Source organism: Drosophila takahashii, chromosome X, assembly GCF_030179915.1.
Source record: "Drosophila takahashii strain IR98-3 E-12201 chromosome X, DtakHiC1v2, whole genome shotgun sequence".
NCBI classification, from domain to species: domain Eukaryota; kingdom Metazoa; phylum Arthropoda; class Insecta; order Diptera; family Drosophilidae; genus Drosophila; species Drosophila takahashii.
Genome location: NC_091683.1, coordinates 10,067,290 through 10,089,384, shown reverse-complemented (window position 1 = coordinate 10,089,384; position 22,095 = coordinate 10,067,290). Strand labels below are relative to the sequence as shown.

The 22,095-nt window shown below is 40.7% G+C and overlaps 1 protein-coding gene across 1 annotated transcript in view; it reads right to left on the bottom strand.

Moving 5' to 3' along the window:
* The window catches only part of Pde9 (phosphodiesterase 9), a 122,601-nt gene that overhangs the window by 43,494 nt on the left and 57,012 nt on the right, over window positions 1-22,095 (bottom strand). The window contains exon 4 of the mRNA XM_044396106.2: window positions 3,142-5,733. Coding sequence (XP_044252041.1) covers window positions 3,142-5,023 — 1,882 coding nt within the window. The 5' untranslated portion in view covers window positions 5,024-5,733. The remainder of the gene's footprint in view (window positions 1-3,141; window positions 5,734-22,095) is intronic.

Genomic DNA, 22,095 nt, shown 5'->3' with positions numbered 1-22,095 from the left:
TGATCAAGAATATATATACTTTATGGGGTCGGAAACGTCTCCTTCACTGCGTTACAAACTTCTGACCAAAATTATAATACCCTCTGCAAGGGTATAAAAACTTTTAGCCAAAATAAATCTAAGTCGAGATAATTATATTTTAATTTTAAATTTGTAATGCTTGTACAACTCGTTTTTTAAAATTTATAATATAGAAAATGCGCAACTTTTTGCCAAAATAAGTAGGGCGCTTTTCTCGCAGTGCATACGTGTCCAGCTTCGTTTTTTCCTCTTATGTACGCAGAATCTGTCTGCCGCTTTTCCTTGGCCTTTGTGGCTGCTCTTGTTAAGTGAAACAATTGAATTGTTAACTGAACAATAAAGTATTTTATTATTATTAGATTTTTGCTGCCATCCCATTGCCATTTGCCTTTTGTCACATCTCGCATCTTGCGGTCCCTTGTATTTTCCTCTGATTTTTCCGACTCTGCTCAGACTTTCTTTCCCCTTCCCTTGGCAACTTTCCCTTATCCAAAGTCTTAAGTGCCTTTCGAGTCTGATATGGCTTTCGGCCATTTGGCTGTTTGGCTGTTTTCGGCGACTGTCTCGAGTAGATTTCCGACATATTTCCCGACTCCTGTTATATGTCATTTGTATTATGTTCGGCGCTTTTCATTCCCTTTCTTTTCTTCGGCCGACTTTCCCTTCCCGGCTCCCTTTTGTTGGCCTTTGATTCGGTATTGCCAAAGCCATTTAGGTTTTTGAATTTATGACCATTTTGCGTTTTGTGGCTCCTTCTCAAATGCTCGGGCAATTTATGATTCTTGGCCTTTTGGCGCACCCTCTACTCAGTGTCTCGATGCTTTTGATTTACGATCCGCAAATATGGGAGGCCAAAAGGCGGATGCCCGATGCCCGACTGCCCGGAAAAGGCAAGGTTGGCGGTGTCGGCAATGTTGGCACCCAAAAATCAAAGTCAGGCCATTTGTCTCCCGGTGACAGTGTTGGGCACGCACGACGGGTAATAAATAGTGTTGCGAATGGCAGCGAAATTAAATGAAGCAAGTGTGTTGAAAAATGTATTTTAAAATGGGAAATGTTAGTTTTTAAGAAAGGGAAAAATAACAACAAACTGTAGATCTTAGTTTCTGTTTTGTTGTCAAAATTAAAATTATATTTACTTGGCCTAGTATTGTAAATTCACCATTTTACATATTTCAGTGTTGCAAAACAATATATAATTCGCTATTATTACGTAGTGTTGTATAGTTACCAAAAATGAATTAGAACTGAAATCCTCTACTCGAAGTACTTAAGAAAAAAAGTGATTGCTGTGGGTAGAAAAATCCTAGCAACCAATTGAGCGAAAGGCAATCAACAGGCGACCGAAAAGTTGGCCAAACATTGCGGCAGGCCGGCTTCCATTTAATTGAAATGTTTAAAATGCGACAGTGTGGAAAAATGCCAGAAGGCACCGAAACGAAACACGCAGGGAAAACCCTGCCTATAAGTATGCTAAGCGAACTGCAAGGACGAATGGCAGGCGAAAAGAGGAAAAGCGGCGAAATACTTTACAAAAATAAAGTGCAAGAAGGCAGCAAGTCAAAAAGAAAAACGTGGTGTCGATACAAAGACAACTTTTAATGCCATTCAACAAAGTTGAGATAGTTTTCGGGCACTGGAAGAAATATTTGATGTTACTAAACAAAGATCAAGATAAATGAAATATTTATACAATAATAACATAAAATTAATATTTATTTATATTAGCTGGAATTTATTTTATTTTAAATATTTGAAAGGGTTACTTTCGTATCTCTTGTTTCAGTGCAAGGCGCAGTCGCAGCCGATGTTGTCCTCTATTTTTTTTATTGTCCTTTGCAGGACACACGGTGCACATAAAGGGCGGATTGCCGTAAAAGGCCGCAGGCGTTGGAGCAATCAAGACGCCGTGGCAAGTGGAAAGTGGAAAGTGCAGCAAGTCAGTCGAAAATGGAAACTTTTGATGAGCTCTGTGTGCCTGTGTCTGTGCCGGTGTCCTTGCGATAATATTTAGAGCACGTCCTCGTTACGCACACTGCTTTTTAGCCGAGAGCCCAGTGAATAGTTTTACGCTTGATTTATAAATCCAAAATAGGCTCTTGCTTATCGCAATCTATATTTCATATTTAGTTCCGTTCAGCAGAAAACCAATCATCTGCTAATCCAGCTGCATTCATAAGATATTCATTTACGTTTTACAGCATTTTGTTTGCTCTGGAGCTTTGCCTGTATGCGGGAAAATGGTAAATGAAAATGGGAAAATGCTGAATGCTGACTGCGGACTGCTTCCTGCACCATTGAATTAAATATTTCACATCGCACACACACACTTTTCCTGGCGGAAAATGGAAAAGCCAATGGCCTCCTAACCCTTCGCATTCGTGCGGCGGCATTTGTGCAGCGTTTTGAAATGATTTTTCCATTGCATTGCCATTGTAGTCGCATTTAAATTTGTCCATTTGATTCCATCCCATTGTTGCATTTGCTCATGCCTCATTTGAGGCGATTACATACAACAAAAAGCAAGAGAGAAAGAGGGAAAGAGAGCGCGAACATGGAGAAAGCGGAAAGTGGACCGGAAGTGGGTGAAAGTGCGGGGTGGCAGAGGCAGAGGGCAAAGCACTTGACCACTTGCCACCGCCATTTGTCAGCGCGAAATCAGACCATCAATTATTTTGCTCAAATGAGGGCTGCAAAAATATCTCCAGTACTGTACAGATAAAAAGGTTTTTTTTAAATACGTAAATACTACAAATAGTGTGCACAAACGGAATTTCATGAATTTGCCTTTACACGAAATTCCACTCTAATTGTAAAAGTCTGGTAACTCTGTTTATTAGGTGGCAACGCCAATCGCTTTGCTTTAATTGTTATTTTAATATTAATATTAAATATTATTATTAATTTGAAAATTATTTTTTCACTCAGGAAGTGATGCTTTCGATTCCCTAACAATAAACAGTTTATGAGGTGATTTTTTGGGGGGCAAGTCATATCGCAACCTATTTTGAACAGTCTGGCAACCCCAAGGGTCGACGAAATTCACGAAACTCACCGCATAAACATCGTAAATATGAAATTAATCAAAGGAATAAAAGGAAAGAAAGCTCTTCTACTCACATAGCCAGTTCATGCGCTCCGTGTACTCGACCTTGCGCTTGAGGTCCTTGACCAGAGCGCGAAAGTCGTCGTCGTTGAAGTGGCACTGGATGATCGTGTTGTTCAGCTGCAGGATGCTGTACTCGTTGTTGCCATTATTCCCGTTACCGTTCCCATTCCCATTTCCGTTATTCGAGGCGCCATTCAAGGTCATGTTGTTCGTCGACTCAATGTCGGTGGCACTGGCCCGCATCCTAATACTGCCGCCCAGCTTGAGGGCCGCCGCCGCCTGTTGTTGTGTGGTGGCCGCCGCCACATCACCGTCGACATTACTGCAAGATTTACTCAGTATGATGGTGGCCCGATTGGCTATGGAATTGGCGGCCAGCAGATGTTCGCCGGCGGCGCCGCAGCTGCCGCGATGAAAGGGCAGCGCCGCCTTGCCGCAGTTGTTGTTCTTCAGCGTAATGCAGTGCAGCTGATTCTGGAGCGCCGCCTGTACCGCCGAGCAGTCGCTGGCCCGCCGACGTCGCGGTTCGCTGCGATCGCTGCCCTCTGAGGGGGCGGTGGGTTGCAAGTGGGTGGTGGTAACAGCACCACTCGAGGTGGCAGGTTGTTCAACGGTTGCCGTTGCCGTTGCCGTTGTTCCGCCTGGATTCGACATGTTGTTGTTGTTCCGTATGCTGTGGCAATTGTTATTGTTATTATTATTGTTGTTATTGGTGATCCTGTGCTGCTGCTGCTGCCTGATGACCGTTAGATTGCCGCTGCTGCGATGATCCTGCTCTTCGTAGAACTGAATGAGCAGCTCCTCGAGCAGATGGATGTTGCTGCCGGCGCAAAAGGACTGCGAGGCGGTGGCGGAAACGGAAGCGGAGGCGGAGACGGAAACGGAACCGCCAACGGAAACGGAAACGGCCGCTGTGCCGCCGCTTAAAGTAGAGCTGCTCGACGACTTCCGGCGCACAGTGGCCGTGGTGGTGGTGACGGCAATCGCTTCAATCTGCTGCTCCTCCTGCGGAAGATACTGCTCCTCCTCCTGCTCCTGCTCCTGCTGATGATCCTGCTCCTCCTGCTGCTGATGATCCTGCTGCTGCTCCTCACTGCTGCTCACCTCTGCCTCCAAGCTCAGGCTGCTGCTGGTCGCGCAGGCGCAATCGATGGCCGCCAGTGGACCGGCTATGGCCGCCGTTGCCGCCGCCAAGACAATCGCCCGCTGGTGCTCCTTGCCGGGATCGAAGATCGAGTGGCGCAGCAGGATCTCCTGCAGCTGCCGCTTTTGCCGCCGGGCGCTGTAGGGATTCACCAGGCGAAAGTCGCCGTAGAATTTGGCCAGGCAGCGCACACGCGACGCAATATAGCCGATTTTTCGCAACAAACGCACGTCCGCCTGCTGCAGCTGCAACTGTTGCAACTGTTGCTGCTGTAGGTTGCTGTTGCTGTTGCTGCTGTGGCGTTGCAGCAAGCCGGTTGCATTGCCACCGCCGCTGGGGGAGCTGCTGCTGCCGCTGGGGGAGCTGCCCTCCTGGGCGGTCGTCTGGCAATCGATCTCGATATACTCGCGGTAGCACTCCTCGCTGTCCTCGCTCTCCTCCACCGGACTGCTGTCCTCGATGTCGCTGGTGTTGCACGTGTTGCAGGTGTTGCTGGCAACTATTGTCGCTGTTGCTGCTGCTGCCGCCGCCGCTATAACCGTCGTGGTTGTGGTCGTCGCATGGATATCGCTGTCGGTGATGGTGGTCGTTATAATGGTCAGAGTTTCGAGCGTTTCCTCGTCGCTGCTGCTGGTTGTTGCTGTTGCAAGTGTTGCAGGTGTTGCTGCTGCTGCTGCAGATGTTGCTGCTGCTGCACTGCTGCTGCCGCGTCGACTGCTACTGCTGCTGCAGCCGCTGTCCTGGTACATTTATAAGCAACCCTTGCTAACTCTTTTTTTCAGATTTTCTTAATTTTCCTGATTTTCCTGGCTTTCTTGTTTTTTTTTGACTGCAGCTCGTGTTCTTCTCAACTGTCTTAATTGTTACGGCCTGGCGATTACTTTTATATTTCTTCCCTATTCGTATTTGATTTGCTGCATAAATTAATTTTCACGCAGAGGACGAGGAAATTGCAGGATTTTTACGTATTTTTACGAGGCTGGCGCCGTTTTTATGACCGTTGCTGCTTCCCTTTTGTTACTTGTTACTTGCAATTTGCTTTTTTGATGTTTATGCCACGCCAGCAAAGTTATGCAAATTTTCATCCGCCATCCCTCGTCGCTCTATATATATGTATGTATATATCGCGTATACGTATCGCGTATACGTATCGCGCATACGCTCCGTATGCCGCCGTCGCGTTGAAATCAAATCAATTCAGTGGAAAAGTTGCCGCCACTCGCATTTCTTTTCGGCATGTCAACCGATTCGCTTTTCGCTATTTTCTCTGCTTCGCTCTGCTTGTCATTTGTGTGTTTTACATTTTATTGTGTTTTAATTTGCATTATTCAGCCGTTTGTCCTCCTGCGCTGCTCCTTCTTCCTCTTCCCCTTCTCCTTCCTCTCCTTCCTCTCCTTCTTCCTTTTCCTCTTCCCCTGGGCGTCACTTCCGTTTCCGTTTTCGGTGTGCTCGGCAAAATCTGCAAGGGAATGAGAATAGGGGTAGGTCTATGAGTTTCGGTCGAAAAATTATGAAGGAACGAATTAAAGTGCTTCCTATGACGAGGCGAAACACTGACACCGGATTAAGTTGCTAATTTTACAAAATAAAGGGAGAGAATATAATGGCATATCCAGTCGATAGGCATTCAAACCTAAATCTATTTTTTCACCCTAAAATATCAGTTTTTTGGTCATAGCAATGGAAATAATGATCCAAATATGGAGTGTCATACCTCGTTGACCTCGTAATTAAATTCCCAATCAATCGGCATTCAAACCTAAAAATTTTTAAATTTTGTTATTTTTTGCAAAAAATTGTGATGTAACCCCTTATCAAAAATGCGAAAATTGGTCAAAAAATAAATTTCCCAGAAAGTGATGGGATTCGTTAGCATAGGTCGATAGCTGTTCAAAACAGTCGGTCTTTTAGCTGTAGGACTTGATTTGTTCAAATTACGACTGAAAAACCAAAAAAATAGTACGAATTAAAACAAATTTGAAAATGCTTCATAAATTAAGCCAAAAACCTTTTAAACGGCCTTTGTTCTTAGATTTATATTTCTTAAATATAGTTCTTAGTCCTCTTTAAACAAAAATAAATTTCCAAATTCAAAAGGCAACTTAAAGGAAATAATGAAAAGGCAATAAATGCCTTATATCGTTATTTTCGGACCACAAAAATCCTTCAAAGCTGATTGCTTCAATAAATTTTGCCCAGATAAAAGACATAATAGATGTGTGTGGATATTTTGTGGTGCGTGCAATTTGCACTGATTGAATCAAAAGAAAAATACCAAAAGTTGTCTGCCTTTTGCCTCTTAATCCCGGGGATTTGTCAAGGATCCGGTGTACTTTAGACTCTCTGACTGGCTTTAATTAATACAAAATCAATCAGGCGAGCGGCCAAGGAGAAGACAAGAGATAGAATACACGGACCCACAAATAAACAAATGGATAAATGGGAGAATAGCAGAATAGGAAAACAGCAGCAGCAGAAGCAGCAGCCACACAACAATGTAAATATTTTATGAAATATTTTTACTACTTGCTCGGCACTCTACGTTCTGTTTTGTTGTGACAATCGATTGCAGTTTGCAGCTAGCTGCGCCTGTCTGTGTGTGTGTGTGTGTGTGGTGAAAGGGGGTGGAACAGGGAGTAGAGTGGACTAGGGTGGACCAGGCTGCAAGGTGATTTGGGTGGTCACTCGACAATCCCAATAAGCAGACGTGCTCGACCGCAGAGACAAAGGCGTTGCCCACTGGCGGTCAACCTTGCGACCCACTGACGTTGGTCTTGGGCTCTGTGGGTGGTCGAGTGGGTGGCTGAGTGGGCGGTCGGGGGGGTGGCGCTGGGTAAACAGCGGGCAATTGCACAAAGCAACGGCGGGCGGTGAGCAACATCAGCAACTGTCGCCATCGTTGACAATGACAGCAAATGTCAAACAGTCTTTTCCACTTGGACCACCCACTTCCACCACCCCCTTTTAAACCACCCACCGCCCACCGCCCCATTAAGTGCACTCGCTTCTCTCCTCCTGTTCATCTGTCAATCAGTTTATCTGTCTCTTTTGTTTGTCCGGCAGCAGCAGCAACTCGTGTGCAACTTCCACAATGCGCCGCCGAGACAAAGGGCTGCAACATGGCAATGGCATTGCCAGGATAGCAGTAGCAATGTCCTGTGGCTGCGAATTCCACCACAGCCATCCAGCCACCAACCACCAACCACTCGACCTGCGACTCGTCGCAGGCTTAAAAGGATTGCAAATGGTCAACGGCGAGGCTTCGGAATCGAAATCGAAATCGAAGAGATTCCGCAGATTTGATACGAAATCATTTTGCCAATTTCCCAAGAGTTTTCTACGGAGCAAATATAATCAACCGGAATGTGTTTATCGGAATTAAATAAATTAAATAAATCAATCTCACTTCCTTCCTGCAATGCAAAGACTCAGAAAGTATATTGAAAGACTAACCAACTAAAAGTTATGCAAGCAGTATTATTTGTTCATAACTTTTTAATGAATGGTCCAATTGTACAATTTTCAATAGGAATTACTACAAACAACAAAATGGAATTTGCACTTTTACAAAATCTGTTAAAATATTATTATAATAAAAATCCAACAAATAGCTTACATTAGAAAAATATAAATATATATAAAATAATTGGAGAATATAATATAACATTTGTTAAAAACTTAACTAATAAAAATACAGAATAATTGAGAAAATAAAAAAATATGATAAAAGGAAATAGAAAATATTAATAAAAGAACGATTTTATCGCTTTCTTTCTTTTTTACAAACTTAATAAAGAACTGTATTAAATCCAAACAAAATGTTAAGAAGTCCCCCTCCTGAATTACTTTACTTTAAAACATCAATTGAACATCTTTTATTGCCCGACGCGCAGACCTTATAAATTCTTTATTTCCATTTCTTATTGCCCGAATCGTTGGCGTGCTAAATTCTTAATTTCCACTTGTACTTTTGCTAGTTTCACACCGTAGCCTCGTTTCTCCTCAGCCAAAAAAAAAGGATCTGCGACCCACACACACAAAGATATACCCATACCAATACACACATTGAAATGGATTTTTCCAAATTCCGAACGCATTGCGAACAGCTAACGTGGCGTATCCGTTCGTGCGTTTCTGGTATGCTGACGATTCCGGCACGACAGGAAGTGGAAATGGGGAAATTGGGGAGGTGGTGGTGGGTGGACTGGTTTTTTGAAGGGGCCAAGAAAACGTCGAAAACGCTTCAAAAGATTCAACTTTGTTGCATCTAATTATGGGCAATTTGATTAGGGCTCATAAACAAACAAGGCCACATACATATACACTTATGCGAGACCTACCACCCCCACCCTCTTCACCCACTCACCCACTTCTCACACACACAAACACACCCATACAAGTGTCAATATGGAGCCGCAGGTGGCGCAATTGCCGACGCTGTCATGGCTGACAAAACGCAAACGCAAACAGAAACCGCCGCGGCCTTGTCCCAAAACCCTCGCCAAAAAGCACCCCCCAACGACACCCCCAACCCCCCAAAAAGGCAACCCAAAACTCTCCACGAAAATACCCAAAAAGCAGACCGAATCGAAGCGAACCAAGACAGCCGCCAACTGTTGAATGAGTGGCAACAGTTTCTGGCCAACATATTCGCTGAAGTTCATTTATTCAGAGTGACGGTGTGCGAAATAAACAAAGTTTTGGGACGGAAAGTACCTAAATATGCCATAGAGGTATAGGTATTCTTTTGGCTTTTGGCTTAAAAATATAGAGATTTTTTTTATAATATTTAACGGATGAACTAAAAGTACCTTTGGAAAATTTCAAATCAATTATTGAAATTCATGCTACTTATTTAAAATATGTCATATAAAAATGTGTATTTTCAAATATTTTATAATATTTGTATTTTTAATTACAAATTTATTATAAATTTATTTTATAAATACCCCCAAAGATAGGCTACATTTTTTCAAAATAAAAATTTGTATTAAATACTGGTTTGTTAAATGTTTATTTAAAATTGGAAAAATGAAATTGAAAAGCTTGAAAAAAGCGGCACAAGAATAAAACAAATATTTTTGTGAAATTTTTGTGTATTATTTGTACACCATTCTTTTTTCATTTTAGCCGTCCAATTGTTTTCGTTCAAGCAGAGGCAAAAATAAATCAAAACAAAGAGCCTGAGGCAGAAAATATTTTTGGGTATTATTTAATTGGAAATGGACAAAATGCAGGCATAAATAAATGAACTAATTTAAATAATTCAGTCTGTGTGTGTGTGTGCTGTGTTTATGGCCGTAAAATGAATTTGTTATGGGATTTTTTTGGGTGGGAAAGCAGAGGGGTTTATTTGGCCATTGTTGGCGCGTTGACTTATCACAATGGATGCAGGCGTTGGAAAATAAATAAAATCAAAAATGCGCCGCCGCTGTCGACAAATTGCGAGCACATGTTGTCCCTGGCCATGTCCATGTCCTGCAGCCTGCTTTTGCCTGCCTTTGCTCCCTTAAATGCATCAAAATGTGCAGCCTACTTTTAGGCCTTCACCCGCTTTTCCGGCCAAAAGGGAAAGGCCCCCGTCGACCACCCGCCCCCCGCACAAAAACAATACGGAGAAGGGAAATAAAAAAGGCTGCAACAACGACAGCGACACACATTTTGCGGTTGATATGAATATCGATTCGACCCGTTAACTGTGCCAGCTTGCCGCCCCCTTTTCCCGCCCCCTTTTCCAGCCTGGTATGTAAACTAGAACTTTGTATAAATTTATGTGCACAACAATGTTTATGTTGTTGAATAAACGAGCAGTTTTGCATGCGGCGAACGCCAGGACCACTTGTTATCCCCCTCTCGCTCTCACTGGCTCCCCTGCAAATGTGTTTGTATTTGTGTGACTGTGAGTGTGCGAGTGTGTGAGTGTCCCTGTGTCTGTGTCTGTGTAATGGCAGGATGCAACATGAAAATGGCGTGTGGCTAGCAACGTTTTATTTGCTCGTTCTCTGGTACTTCTCTTCCCTTTTCTTCCCTCTCCCTCTCCCTCTGACTCCATTTTGCCTTACTTCCTTCGAGTGTGTTTGTGTGTGTGTGTGGGTTGCACTTTAAATAGAAATATGCCACACACACACACACACTTACGTAGGGGCAGTGAAAACATTCAATTTCAGTACGGAAATCGCTTAACAGCCCTAAATAATGGTCAATATCTGGGCCTTTGGCTCACGAAGCGATACTTCCCCACACCACCACCCCCTGATTTTCCTTTGCTTTATTTCCTCTTCTTCGGTAAACCTAATTAAGCACATTCAACATTTACCATTTGGGGAAAAGAGATTTTTCGCAACTAGCAGAACACATTAGAGATGCCCTTGTAATTATAAGTAATCATCAGATAAATCTAAAACAATCTATATTTAAAATAAAAATTAAACATTAAACACATATTATCATTAAACAGTGAAATATTTTATTTAAAAAAAAATAATAATAAATAAAAGCTGACTAAAAGTATGCAGTGAAAATATAAAAATGGTCTTTTGTAACGAATTCGCGTTATGATATATAATGTTGCATACTTTTAGACAGCTAAAGTAAATCAAAAAATAGTTGTTAACTTAAATATCCAACATTAAGAAGAAATTCATAATTTTGAAACTTTTTTTTTGGCATCGCAGCAACAGGGAACCGCAATCTTTTGGCTGGCCAATGACCAACATACAGACGCAATGTCTGATCCTTTGATTTAATGGAGCCCTCACACACACACTCACTAACTCTTGGAAGGGATAGAGATAGATGGAGCCACATACTTAGGAGCGTTCAATCAAACTAAGCGCAAACAAGCCTAGAGACATGAGACAGGACGAGAGGACGACAGGACGACAGGACGAAAGAGCGGAAAACCAAGCCAACGAAGCGTACGAAAATAAACAAAAGTACGAAAAGGAAGTCTGAGCGAGTTTCCAGTGAGTGCGAGTGAAAAGGGAGTATGGGGAGTGAGCGAGACGGCACGTGGTGTTGGGTTATGGCCGCCAGGACACCTCACACACACACACGCACACATAGAGAGAGAGAACTTACTTAAGCGAGTGATTTTCAGATTTTCCGCTTGGGCTTACATGTGTGCGTGTGTGAGTGTCCCCAAGTGCTTCAGTGTGCGTGAGGGCCCATTGTGATTTTAATTTTCATGGGCCGTCGATAAAACATTGATCGTAACATCAGAAATGACAATCCCAATTGATCCGAAAGCTATCTAAATTTTGATGGAATTTTGATTTATTTGTTTTTAAGTTAATTTTATGCTATTTTTTGGTTTATTCACTGTCTGGTTAAATAGTTTATAATTTAAAATTTATTTTATAAATATTATCATTCCAACATACTTGATTTTCTTCTATAGAATTAAAATATATTTGTTACGTTTGTTATATCGATAAATAAAAAATTTCTGTTTTAATTTTAATATTCTTTTATATTTGCGGTCAACTGATCTTTAACAACAAGTTAAGTTTAAGAATTTGAGGGCTGATGAACTCTGGGCTTTCGTCCTTTATTTGTATTTGTATTCGTATTCAGCACGTGTCTGTGTCTGTTGGTTACCTTGGTGCTAGTTCGGAATCATTCATCATTCCCGGACAACATAGTTGTAAATAATGTTACCCACAAGGATTGCTCTCGGCGATTATTATGGCGATAAATCAAAGGCAACCTCCGCTGCCTTCTGCCTTCGTCCCTCCACCTTTCCACCGACTTTCTCCTTTCTCCTCTTCCATTTTTCTCTCTCCTCCCCTTTTTGTTTGTTCTTTCGCCATCGCATTCTGTGACAATATTCCTCACCTATGGCCACGCGTTTTGTTTGCTTTTTGGGGAGGAGGAGGTGGAGGAGGAGGTGGAGGTGGGGGAGGTAGTCCATGGATGTGAATATGCAAATTACTCTGGTCCAGCTTTTGCGGGCTGAATGACTGAGTGACCGACTGACTGACTGAAATACTCAGGAACTGACGTCAGGACGATTGCCATTGCTATTAAGCTGGCCAAGTTGATAGCATGTGCAAAGCCCTCTGTGGGCCAATCTATAAATAAGTTTAGCAAACAACAAGAGCGCGTTGGGAAACTTCAATCTACATCCGCCGCCGATATGGAAATGAGGGGTCGCCTGCGTGGGTGTGTGTGTGTGTGTGGGCAATACGTGCACAGTGGAAAAAAAAACAAAAATGAAAATAAAATATTTAAATTAAAATATACGTGTCACAGAAATTCTTACGGTTTTGAAATCCCTTTAAAAAGGTGTCTAAAAGTAGGCTACAATATTCAACCTTCTCTTTACTCTGCATACTTTTGATCTTAAGTGGAATATTTTTAACTTTCAAGGTCTCTAAAAGTATGCTCGAATATATTTACAGTGGCAAATACTATATTATCTTTTCACTGCATACTCTTAGGCACATTTTATGATTTTCAGCTAATTATTTTGGAGTTTTTATCTCAATAAATAAACATATTTAGGGGCACAAGTTTAAGGATCCCTTTCCTAACCCAAACTCCTGGCACATTTGCTCATTCAATATTGAATGCATTTGTAACTAATTCAAGTAAATCCTCTCGCAAACTTTCAATTAAATAAAAGCAGTATTAATCAAAAGGTCCCCGGGGGTGGGAACAAAAAAAAAAGGACACTGATGAGGGGGAGGGGGTGGGAGGGAAGGAGGCAAGACAGATGGCCGGAGATGACAGGTAAGCAGTTTGCGTTTGTGTGCGGGCACACACGTGTGCAAATAACAATAATCAGGACACGCACACACACTCGCACACACACTCGGTGTCATCGGACAAAACAAATGATGATAACTGCGAGTCAAATGAAATGTCCACGAGAAGAGGAAAACAAGCCGGGAAAAAACGAGGGAAAAAAACCAAACGAAATGAGGCAAAAAATAAAAATAACAGCATGGAATCGAGCAGCCAGAAAATAAAGACAATATTTGTCAAGCACACTTGCACACACACGCACACGCACCGACTTTTTTACGTGTAAAAAAAGAGTGAAAAGAGTAAAAATTCCGGATACGGATACTGACCCAAAGCCAAACCCAAAGCCCAAACCAGTTGGAAAATACAATCCTTAAGAGCCCAGAAACCTATCGACAATTGTGAAACTGTAAAGATACAGACAGTAGTGCACTAAGCGAAATATAATAATACAACTATTTCTTTTAAATACAATTACTATTATTTATTTAACGAGATTTAATGAAAATAAAATATAAAAACGTACTCAACGATTAAATGGGAATAAAAGCCAAAGCAAAAATATCATAGGTGTCTAAAAGTATGCAACAATATATTTTTAGTTAAAAAGTGATAAGAATTCATACAGGAAGACGACTATCCCTAATTTACTGCATACTTTTAGACACTTATTTTGAAAAATAAACATTCCTTGCTATTTCCAATCTCAACCTCTGCATAATTTTTCTACAATTACTTTATAAGGCAGCCCCCAATATCGTGTATATATTTTGAAATATTCTCCTGGTACTGGAAAACGCAATGAATCGGAATCGAACAAAAGCCAGAAATTGGGGAAAGCCAAGTGGAAAGTGGAGAAGCGGGAAAGAGGGAAAACCCGAGGCTGCGGATGGGGTTAAAAACATATTTACCAAGGACGTTGGTCGGACGATGTAACCGCCGAGCAAACAGTCGGCCTAATCAAAAGTCACAAACACAGTCAAACACACGCACACACACAGATGCAGAAGGGGGAACACATAGCCACACACAGACACACACAGGCGCACAACGTCTTGGCCAGAAAGCAAGTCAAGTCAACAAAAAGCAAACTATTTGTTTGCCAGCCTGTGCCTGTGTGTGCGCCTCCCCCCTTTGCCACCCATTTTCCGCCCAATTTTCCCTGTCAGCCAATTTGACAGTTAGCAGTTACAACATAGTTACAGCCATCTACCAAAACACACACACACACAGAGAGGAACGGAGGAGTGTACACAAAGTGCGTGTGTGTAAGTAAAATTGCTGGCAATTTAAATTATTGTTTAGGCCATAATACAAGGCATTGTTATGGGCTCGAATCGGATCGAATGGGTGGTCCTGACTTGGCCCTTCATCGAACTCATTGTCCACGAAGACAATGGTATTGTTAATATCGGCTTTAAATTGATAATCGCTCAAAGACCAATTATGATGAGTATCTATGTATGTACAGGTGCAGCAATAATCTCTCACCGCCCATTAAACAGGACTTCTTGTGAAGGCATTCATATAAATTGGTATTAATTTGCCATAGATGCCATAGAAATCGCCTATAAAGGTGTCTAAAAGTAGGCAACAATACTTGTGGAGTTCGAATACGCCATGGAAATCATTTACAGAGGTGTCTAAAAGTGTACAATCATATATTTTGAGTTCAAAGTTTGATGTATTGCATACATTTAGGCATGATATTAATATTCTTAGATTTATGTAAATTAGTAAAATATATAGATACCAGTTGTTTGTTTGCCCCTGGAAAATAAAAGTTAATTTCGGAATTATTCTTGGAATGAAATTTGAGTGGAAAACGCTGCCCAATCCAATTCCCCCTTAAAATTTGAAAACTTGAAGAGCATTTTTTGATTATGCAACACTGGAACACGCGCAAAAAAACCAAAAATGAATTTCCATTGAAATCGTTCAGGTGTAAAAAAGAACAAATTTGTTATTTTATGAGAGGCCGGCACAAACAAAGGACGAAAAAAAGAAGGAAGAAGGAGAAGAAGAGAGACCGAGCAGGAGCAATGATTCATTCAAAAGAGATTGAAATGGAGGATGGGGAGACAAAAAGTGTGTGTGGGCTGTGCAATAAATAATATTTTTTGTTTGTATCAATTTGTCAGGCGGAGGAAGTTGCCTCCTCCTCGCCCACAGAGACAGAAAACTCCTCGCCCACATGCAGAGCCACTCACCCATACACTGATACGCACACAGGACACGCTAGACACACTGGACATACAGGACACATGCAGTTGACAGTTAATGGTCTAATGAAATGTCTTTGGGTTATCGCAGCTGTTTACCTGGCTGACCGAATCAGGGCTTTCAGCCAAGTTAAGCTCCCAGCTAAGTCCCCAACAATGTCCTTGCTATATGGCCTTTGCGACCACGCCCCCCACCGCCCCCTCCAGCCGAAAACCCCTGCAGTGTGTGCATCGCAATTAATTGCCGCGTGCGTGTGTAAGCGTTCACTAACACTGCGAAGAAATATCACCAAAAAAAAAATTACTTTGCTTTAAACTGGCATTTTCCTTTTTATTCTATTTTAAAGTTATAAATAAATGCCTTTAAAACCAAAAATTTTAAAAATGTTTAAAATTTTTCTAAATATAGTAATACATATTTTTTGGCTATTTGCGATTGTTTCATAACTATAAGACACCAACAAATATAACCGAGATTTTTTAATGATCTAAGGAAAAGTGTGTAAAAGTTGAGAAGTTTTATTAAGCTACAGATATAGATAGATAGCCTCTTCGCTCAGTGTCCCTTTGTTTAACTGTGCGGCTGACTGAGTGCAGGACTCCACGACACACACACACACGCACACACACTCAGGCACACTTGGCAGGACTATTTACAACTACAGCTACAAGATGTGACAGCTGCAGCTGCAACGGGACATCGGAACTCAAGTTGTGGCACTTGCAGATGATAACCGGCAATTGCGGTGGATAACTGGGATAATCGCACCGCTGGCACGGAATGCCGGATGAGGACATCCTGCAAGGAGTCCTGCGCTAGATCAATAAGTCCTGCAGAAGGCCGGGCATTAAATTTAAGCCCACTCAACTTTCCAATTTCCAATTAAAATGCTTTACGGTCCCGCTGAAGTTGCATTTCGTTGTGTGTTGGCGCTATTTGTTTAATCTGCCCATAAATATGTATAAAATATTATGCATTTGATAGGAAAGCGGAGAGAAAAAAAAATGGCAATGGAAAATCAATATCAATATCAATATGCCAATATGCCAGCCACTTGCAGGCGAAAAATGCAGAAATGTTGAATTGCCAACCGAACGAACGAACGAGCGAACGAACCTCGCATATATGTAGGTGTATTTGCACAATTCTCAAAATGGGGAAAGCCAATTAAACTGGCCAAGAGCTGCGACAAGAGGAAGACAAGAACAAATTTGCATAACTGATTAAAAACTTTCCCCCTTTCCCGCCTTTTCCGCCTTTCCCGCACCGGCGAAAGGTGAAAGCGGAGCGGAAAAGTGGAAAAGTCAAAGTGTGAACATAAATCCAATGCCCAACTTTAAGCACTTTGGCAAGGGACTAAACTCAAACTGAAATTCAATTATTAATTTAACTTTTCATTGAATTTTCCAGGCTTTCTACCCCCATCCCCTCTTTTTCATCCATCGGCCTTTCCCTCGCTCCTTCAGTCATTGTTCAATCTATCAATCTAAGCCTTTAGCAAACTAAAAGTGAGAGGCTAACTGGCTTATTATTAATTTGCAGCTGAACTTGGCTCTGACTCGATTATAATCTAAGGTCATTCTCGGCCGGAAAGTTTCTCGACAGTAAATTGTATTATAAATTGCAGCACAGATATTTCATATTTTAGCTATTCTTCTTGTTTACTGGGTTATATTTAATATTATTTTGCATTTTTATATTTTGTTTTTATTATTTGAAAAATTTAATATTTTTAAAAGTAATATTATCAAATATTTAATAAATAATTTCAAATATTCTTATATTTATATTTGTAAAATATATTCAAATATATTCATATATTATAAATGTCTTATCGGTATTCAATAGGTATTCAAACTCACGGGTTTCACCAACCCTTTGTCTTTACAACGTCCTCGATTGGAGAAACCCCATTGACTGTTTTACTACTATAATACTACTATAATTTTCCATAATTCCCACCGCAATTGTCATATTTGGTGAACCTTATAAAAGGCGAAAGGGAAAAGTCAAGGGCCAGGGTAGAAATTTATTGCGCTTCGGCTTATTAAAAATCAAATTCCCTGGCAGTGATTGAATTGACCGTTGATTGAGAGCTCCAGCTCTCGAAGGAAGTCCGGGTGAAATCCTCTTAGCTGCCAGCTAAGCTAGGCAAAATGCAATAAAATCGATTAATGCCATGAGCATAGCGTTTCGGCTCGGAAATCACAATATACCGCCCCATCGACCATCGATCCACCATCTACTATCCACCATCCACCATCCGCAACCAGCAGGAACATCGTCATCGCTGGGCGACTTCCTGCCTGTCTTCTCCTTGTGTAATCCAAAACCAAATCCCCGCTAAAAAATGCATTGTTCGCTATTAGCGGAAATAATCGGTGGAGGATTGGAGGATTGGATTGGAGGGCGTATGTATATGTACACAGTCGCCCAAGGCTGTAAACCACTAAGCTTCTCCTTTTGGCCCCGTTTCCTTGGCGAGAGAGCCAACTGAAATGGCGGATTAATTTAAAGTATGGCCAAGAAAGGTCGGGTTACAAATGGCAACACTTAAGCCAAATTCAGTGATAAGTCGCTGGAACTTATCTCGCTCGCTCGCAGCCCAGGTACTAATTTCGAAAAGTTTCCCTCGAATCCGCATTCGAATCCAAAAGCAGAAAGCCACATTCACTGTGAGTGGCCCAAAAGTTGGCAATTAAATCTGTTTTCGGGATTGCCACAAGCAAATCTCAGTTTCTCCCCAGCCAAAGATTACAGTGGGAAGCTATGTATATCCCAAAAAAAGTTTAGGGGCCTGCCACTTTGGGTTTCGAAATTGGCCCTAAAAAGTTGAAATTCCAAACTATATTAAATGGCAAGGATCACTCAAAATGTAGTAAAAATTAATAAATATTTGCACTGCCCAAAAATGTAGTTTACTAATGCGGTACAAAATAAAACCAATTGATTATAAGGATTTTTTAATGTTTTATTTAAACTAAAATTTAAGAAGATTAGTTATGACAGGTTCATAACTTCTTCAAATAAAAATCCAGAAAATAAATTTGAAATTATGGCTCATCCTGCGAGAACTGCCAAGTATTCCTTGGCCGAAACGAAACAAAACTTAGCTCTCGGCATCTGAAATCTGTGGTAAATCGATAGAGAGATTAAATGTCTCCATGCCGCCCAAGCACTTGACGGATTCATTGCCCGCTCGTGTCAGCCACTTGTACTTGTCCTTGTACTCGTAGTCGCAGCTGTAGTTGTAGTCGTAGTCGTACTTGTCCTGTCGCCTACAAGGATTCGGGCGATGCAGAGAGGAGGAGCGCGGGCGACATGGAGACAGTGAAGGAGTCTATGACTCAATCCTGCCGTCGACGGCTGTGGCGATGTTTAAACAGAAAGCAGTTAAAAACACTAAGCAATGTGGCCAGTATGCACTGAGAAAAAAATCCTAAGCGAATTTAAAAACTATGTTACAAAAATGAAAATTCCATTTAGTTTAAATTTATAATTCGCTCAAATTTTGAGGTACCTAAGCGAATATCGTAAAATCCCCTCTTAGTCCATAATAACTTATTATTACCGAATTTCGGTTTTTGATTTTAGATTTTTATGTTAAACAGTGTTCGCTATTCAGTGAACGTGCAAAAAATAAATTGCTCGCTTTTATAGTTAAAGTTTATATATAAATTCCAAACTCAGCGTTTTCAAGCCATTCAAGCCACAGGTTAAATTTTGGATTCACTTATTTTTCTTCCCCTGTAGAGGTTAAAAAATAGGGATAAAAAGGGGATAGAGACGGCAAATGAAGGCGGATGAGGAGGCGCATAACGAGGCAGGAGATGAACAGCAGTTGCAGCCATAAAAAGGCAACCCGCCATGTTGTAACAGTTGTAAGCTGACAATGACAACGACAGAGATGGCGATAGTCGGCCAGAGGGAGACGGCAGCAGAGAAACGGAAAGAGACAGATACAAAAGAAGGCGACGTAGACGAGGCACGCACAACAACAACAGAACAACAACAATAACAGCAGTGAGTGCAAAATGTAATTGAATTTCTGTTGACAGATTTTAACGCACAATATCCTGCAGCAACATTGTCCCAAGAAATAAAAAAGAAAAAATAAAAATACAAAAAAAAGGAGGATGATAAGCTCGGCGAATAAGTTACGAAAACCGAAAATAAAAATCGCAAGAGAGTGAAAATTACACGGAGAAGGCGAAAAAATGACAACAGCATGTGCAACGTTTGAAATTCGATATTCAATATAGATTCTATACAATCGATTCGGGTCAACATCCAACATCCGCACTTTATGCATTGTTTGCCATCGATAAATAGTGCATATTGCCAGATTCCTTGCGCTGATTGCCCGTTGCCGCTGCTCATTCAATTATGGATGACAAAAGAACGACAAAGGAATGAAAATAGCCCCGTGGAGCACGGCTTTAACCGTATTAAGTGCTTTTTAGCGGTTGCGAATAGCTTTATTGGATTCAGTTGGAGCAACAAAAAGAAAAATACGTTTTTTAATGGAACACAAAACGTGGTCAAGCAAAGTACTCGTTAAAAGGTATTTTTATTGACATAAACTAGAGAAATATCGAGTTAACCAAATTGACTTAGCGGCTAAAAGAGTTTTTCTGCCAAGCTTTTGAAAGTTTGAATATCTCTATATTAGTGGTAAATGTTTGTGGCATACTATTTAATTAATTCCAGTCGTTCAACAAAATCAGGAATTTTGATTCATCACAAAAAAAAAAATAAGTGGATAGCTAAATGTTTTATATTTATTTGTGGTTAGAAACCGAATAACTAAATAAGGTTATGTATTTTTTGCCCAAAGTGCATTGGTTTTTAATTACTTAAAATAATAATAAATAAATAGCAAAGAAAAGCATTAATAATGACTGAAATCTGTAACATTTACAGCAATTAAAACTTTAAAACTGCATCATTTAAAATGTTTTCCCTGCCCTTTTGTCTTGTCTCTGTAGTTTCGAGCCAAACTTTTCAACAACAGTCGCGGATATGTTGGGGATATGGAAATGACAAAAGTTTTCCAGCGGTAGGCGGGGATGTTTCTCACTTCCTTGCTCGCTTTTCCCTTTTCCCCCATGATTTTTCCACCCCCACCCCCCAAAAAACACACTCGCTAAAAGTTATGCAATTCAATTATGTCCTTTTGATTGTTTTACAGTTTTTCAGTTCGACAAGGAACGAAAAGTAAAATGAAATGAATACTTTGCGTCTTTGCCATCCTCCATTTAACTTGATGAGACTCAAACGCACACACACACACTCGCACACCAAAAAGCACACCCACACACATACACTTGTGCGGTGGAAAAACGATTTTCCATGTACCCAGCGCTTTTCTCTGGCCGAGCACACAAGTTTTTATGTTGTCCTGTAATAACAGACATGGAAACTGCTTGACTGACGGACTGGATGGCTGGCTGGCTGGGCTGATTGACTGATTGATGAACTGACTAACTGAGCCACAGGCAAATTGCGAAAACACTCTTAATGTGCTTACATGGAAAATCAATTCGCTGCGAGACGTCGAGAGCTCCAAAAAGGGAGAAAAGCGAGCCGCACCAGCAGCACTAAAAGTTATAGTTCATTCGGGACAAAGAGGATTTCTAGCTGCAGTTGTGAGTTTGCACTGAGAACAATTGATCCAATGATGGATTTGAAAAATATCTATAAATTAACTAGGTAAGTTTCTTGACAAATATAAAAATTCAATGCTTCGTTGGTTAAAAAAATATAATAAAAGCCTTTTTGTAACTCTTTAAAATAGTCATAAATTAATTATCTGGATTAATTTTAGATTAAAATCCAAATTCTTTCAAAAACAAAAACCTCCTAAGATATACAAATAAATATTTCTCTCAACAATAATTCCAAAAAATTATAATACAAATTCCCTCTTGTTTCCCATAGACATAGATATTTTTCTCCAAGTGCATTCGCACTTTGAGGTCCTGGAAAATGTGTGGCGCGCTTTAAGGTCGGCATGGAAAAGCTGGTAAGAATTCAACGCAGCGGGTGACTTGAATCGATTCGCCTTTAACTTCGCTTTGGTGGGAAAACTGCACACACTTTAAAGGCAGGCGGGGAGCGGAAAATTCAGTGCGGGGGGCCGGGTGGAAAACTCAGCTGGGTGCAAACGCAAACCACTTTGATCCAAAGGAGCCGCAAATGTGTGTGATGTGTGCCATAAATGTGACACCGACAACAGCGGGTTGTCAGTAAAAATTAACGCAATAGTGACGCATAAAGTGCAAAATTCCACTCACTTTAATTACGGATTCAGTTTTTTAATTTTGCAAATAGTCCATCAAGATCGTTGCTGTTAATCAGTTGTTTATATGATTTTGTTTTTTATTTTTTCGTATAGTTCTTCCTCATTTGCATGCCATTACCAATTTTCAGCTCATTGCATTACACATTCCAGTGATTGCATTCCAATTTGATTTTAAATTTGATTTTTCAATTATGCTAATAGAAAAAATAGCAAAAAAAAAATTAAAATATTCCACTTCTTAACAGGTAGATTTTTTATTCAAGTACCTGTGAATGATGATTAACAAAAAAAATTATTGCGATATTTACATAAATAAAATATACATGTAATGTCATCAAATAATTTATGCCAATATAAATTAGCTAGTGAAAAAATGAGAAGTTAAAGAATTCGATTTATTAGCTAATGCTTAGATAAATAAATAAATATGTTATGGCATTAAATAATTTATTTGCTATTTCTGGCAGTAAGGTGAAAGGAAATCGAAATGTAATTATGGGTAAAACTATAATAAAACCCCATGTAATGCTTCACACTTGAAGGATA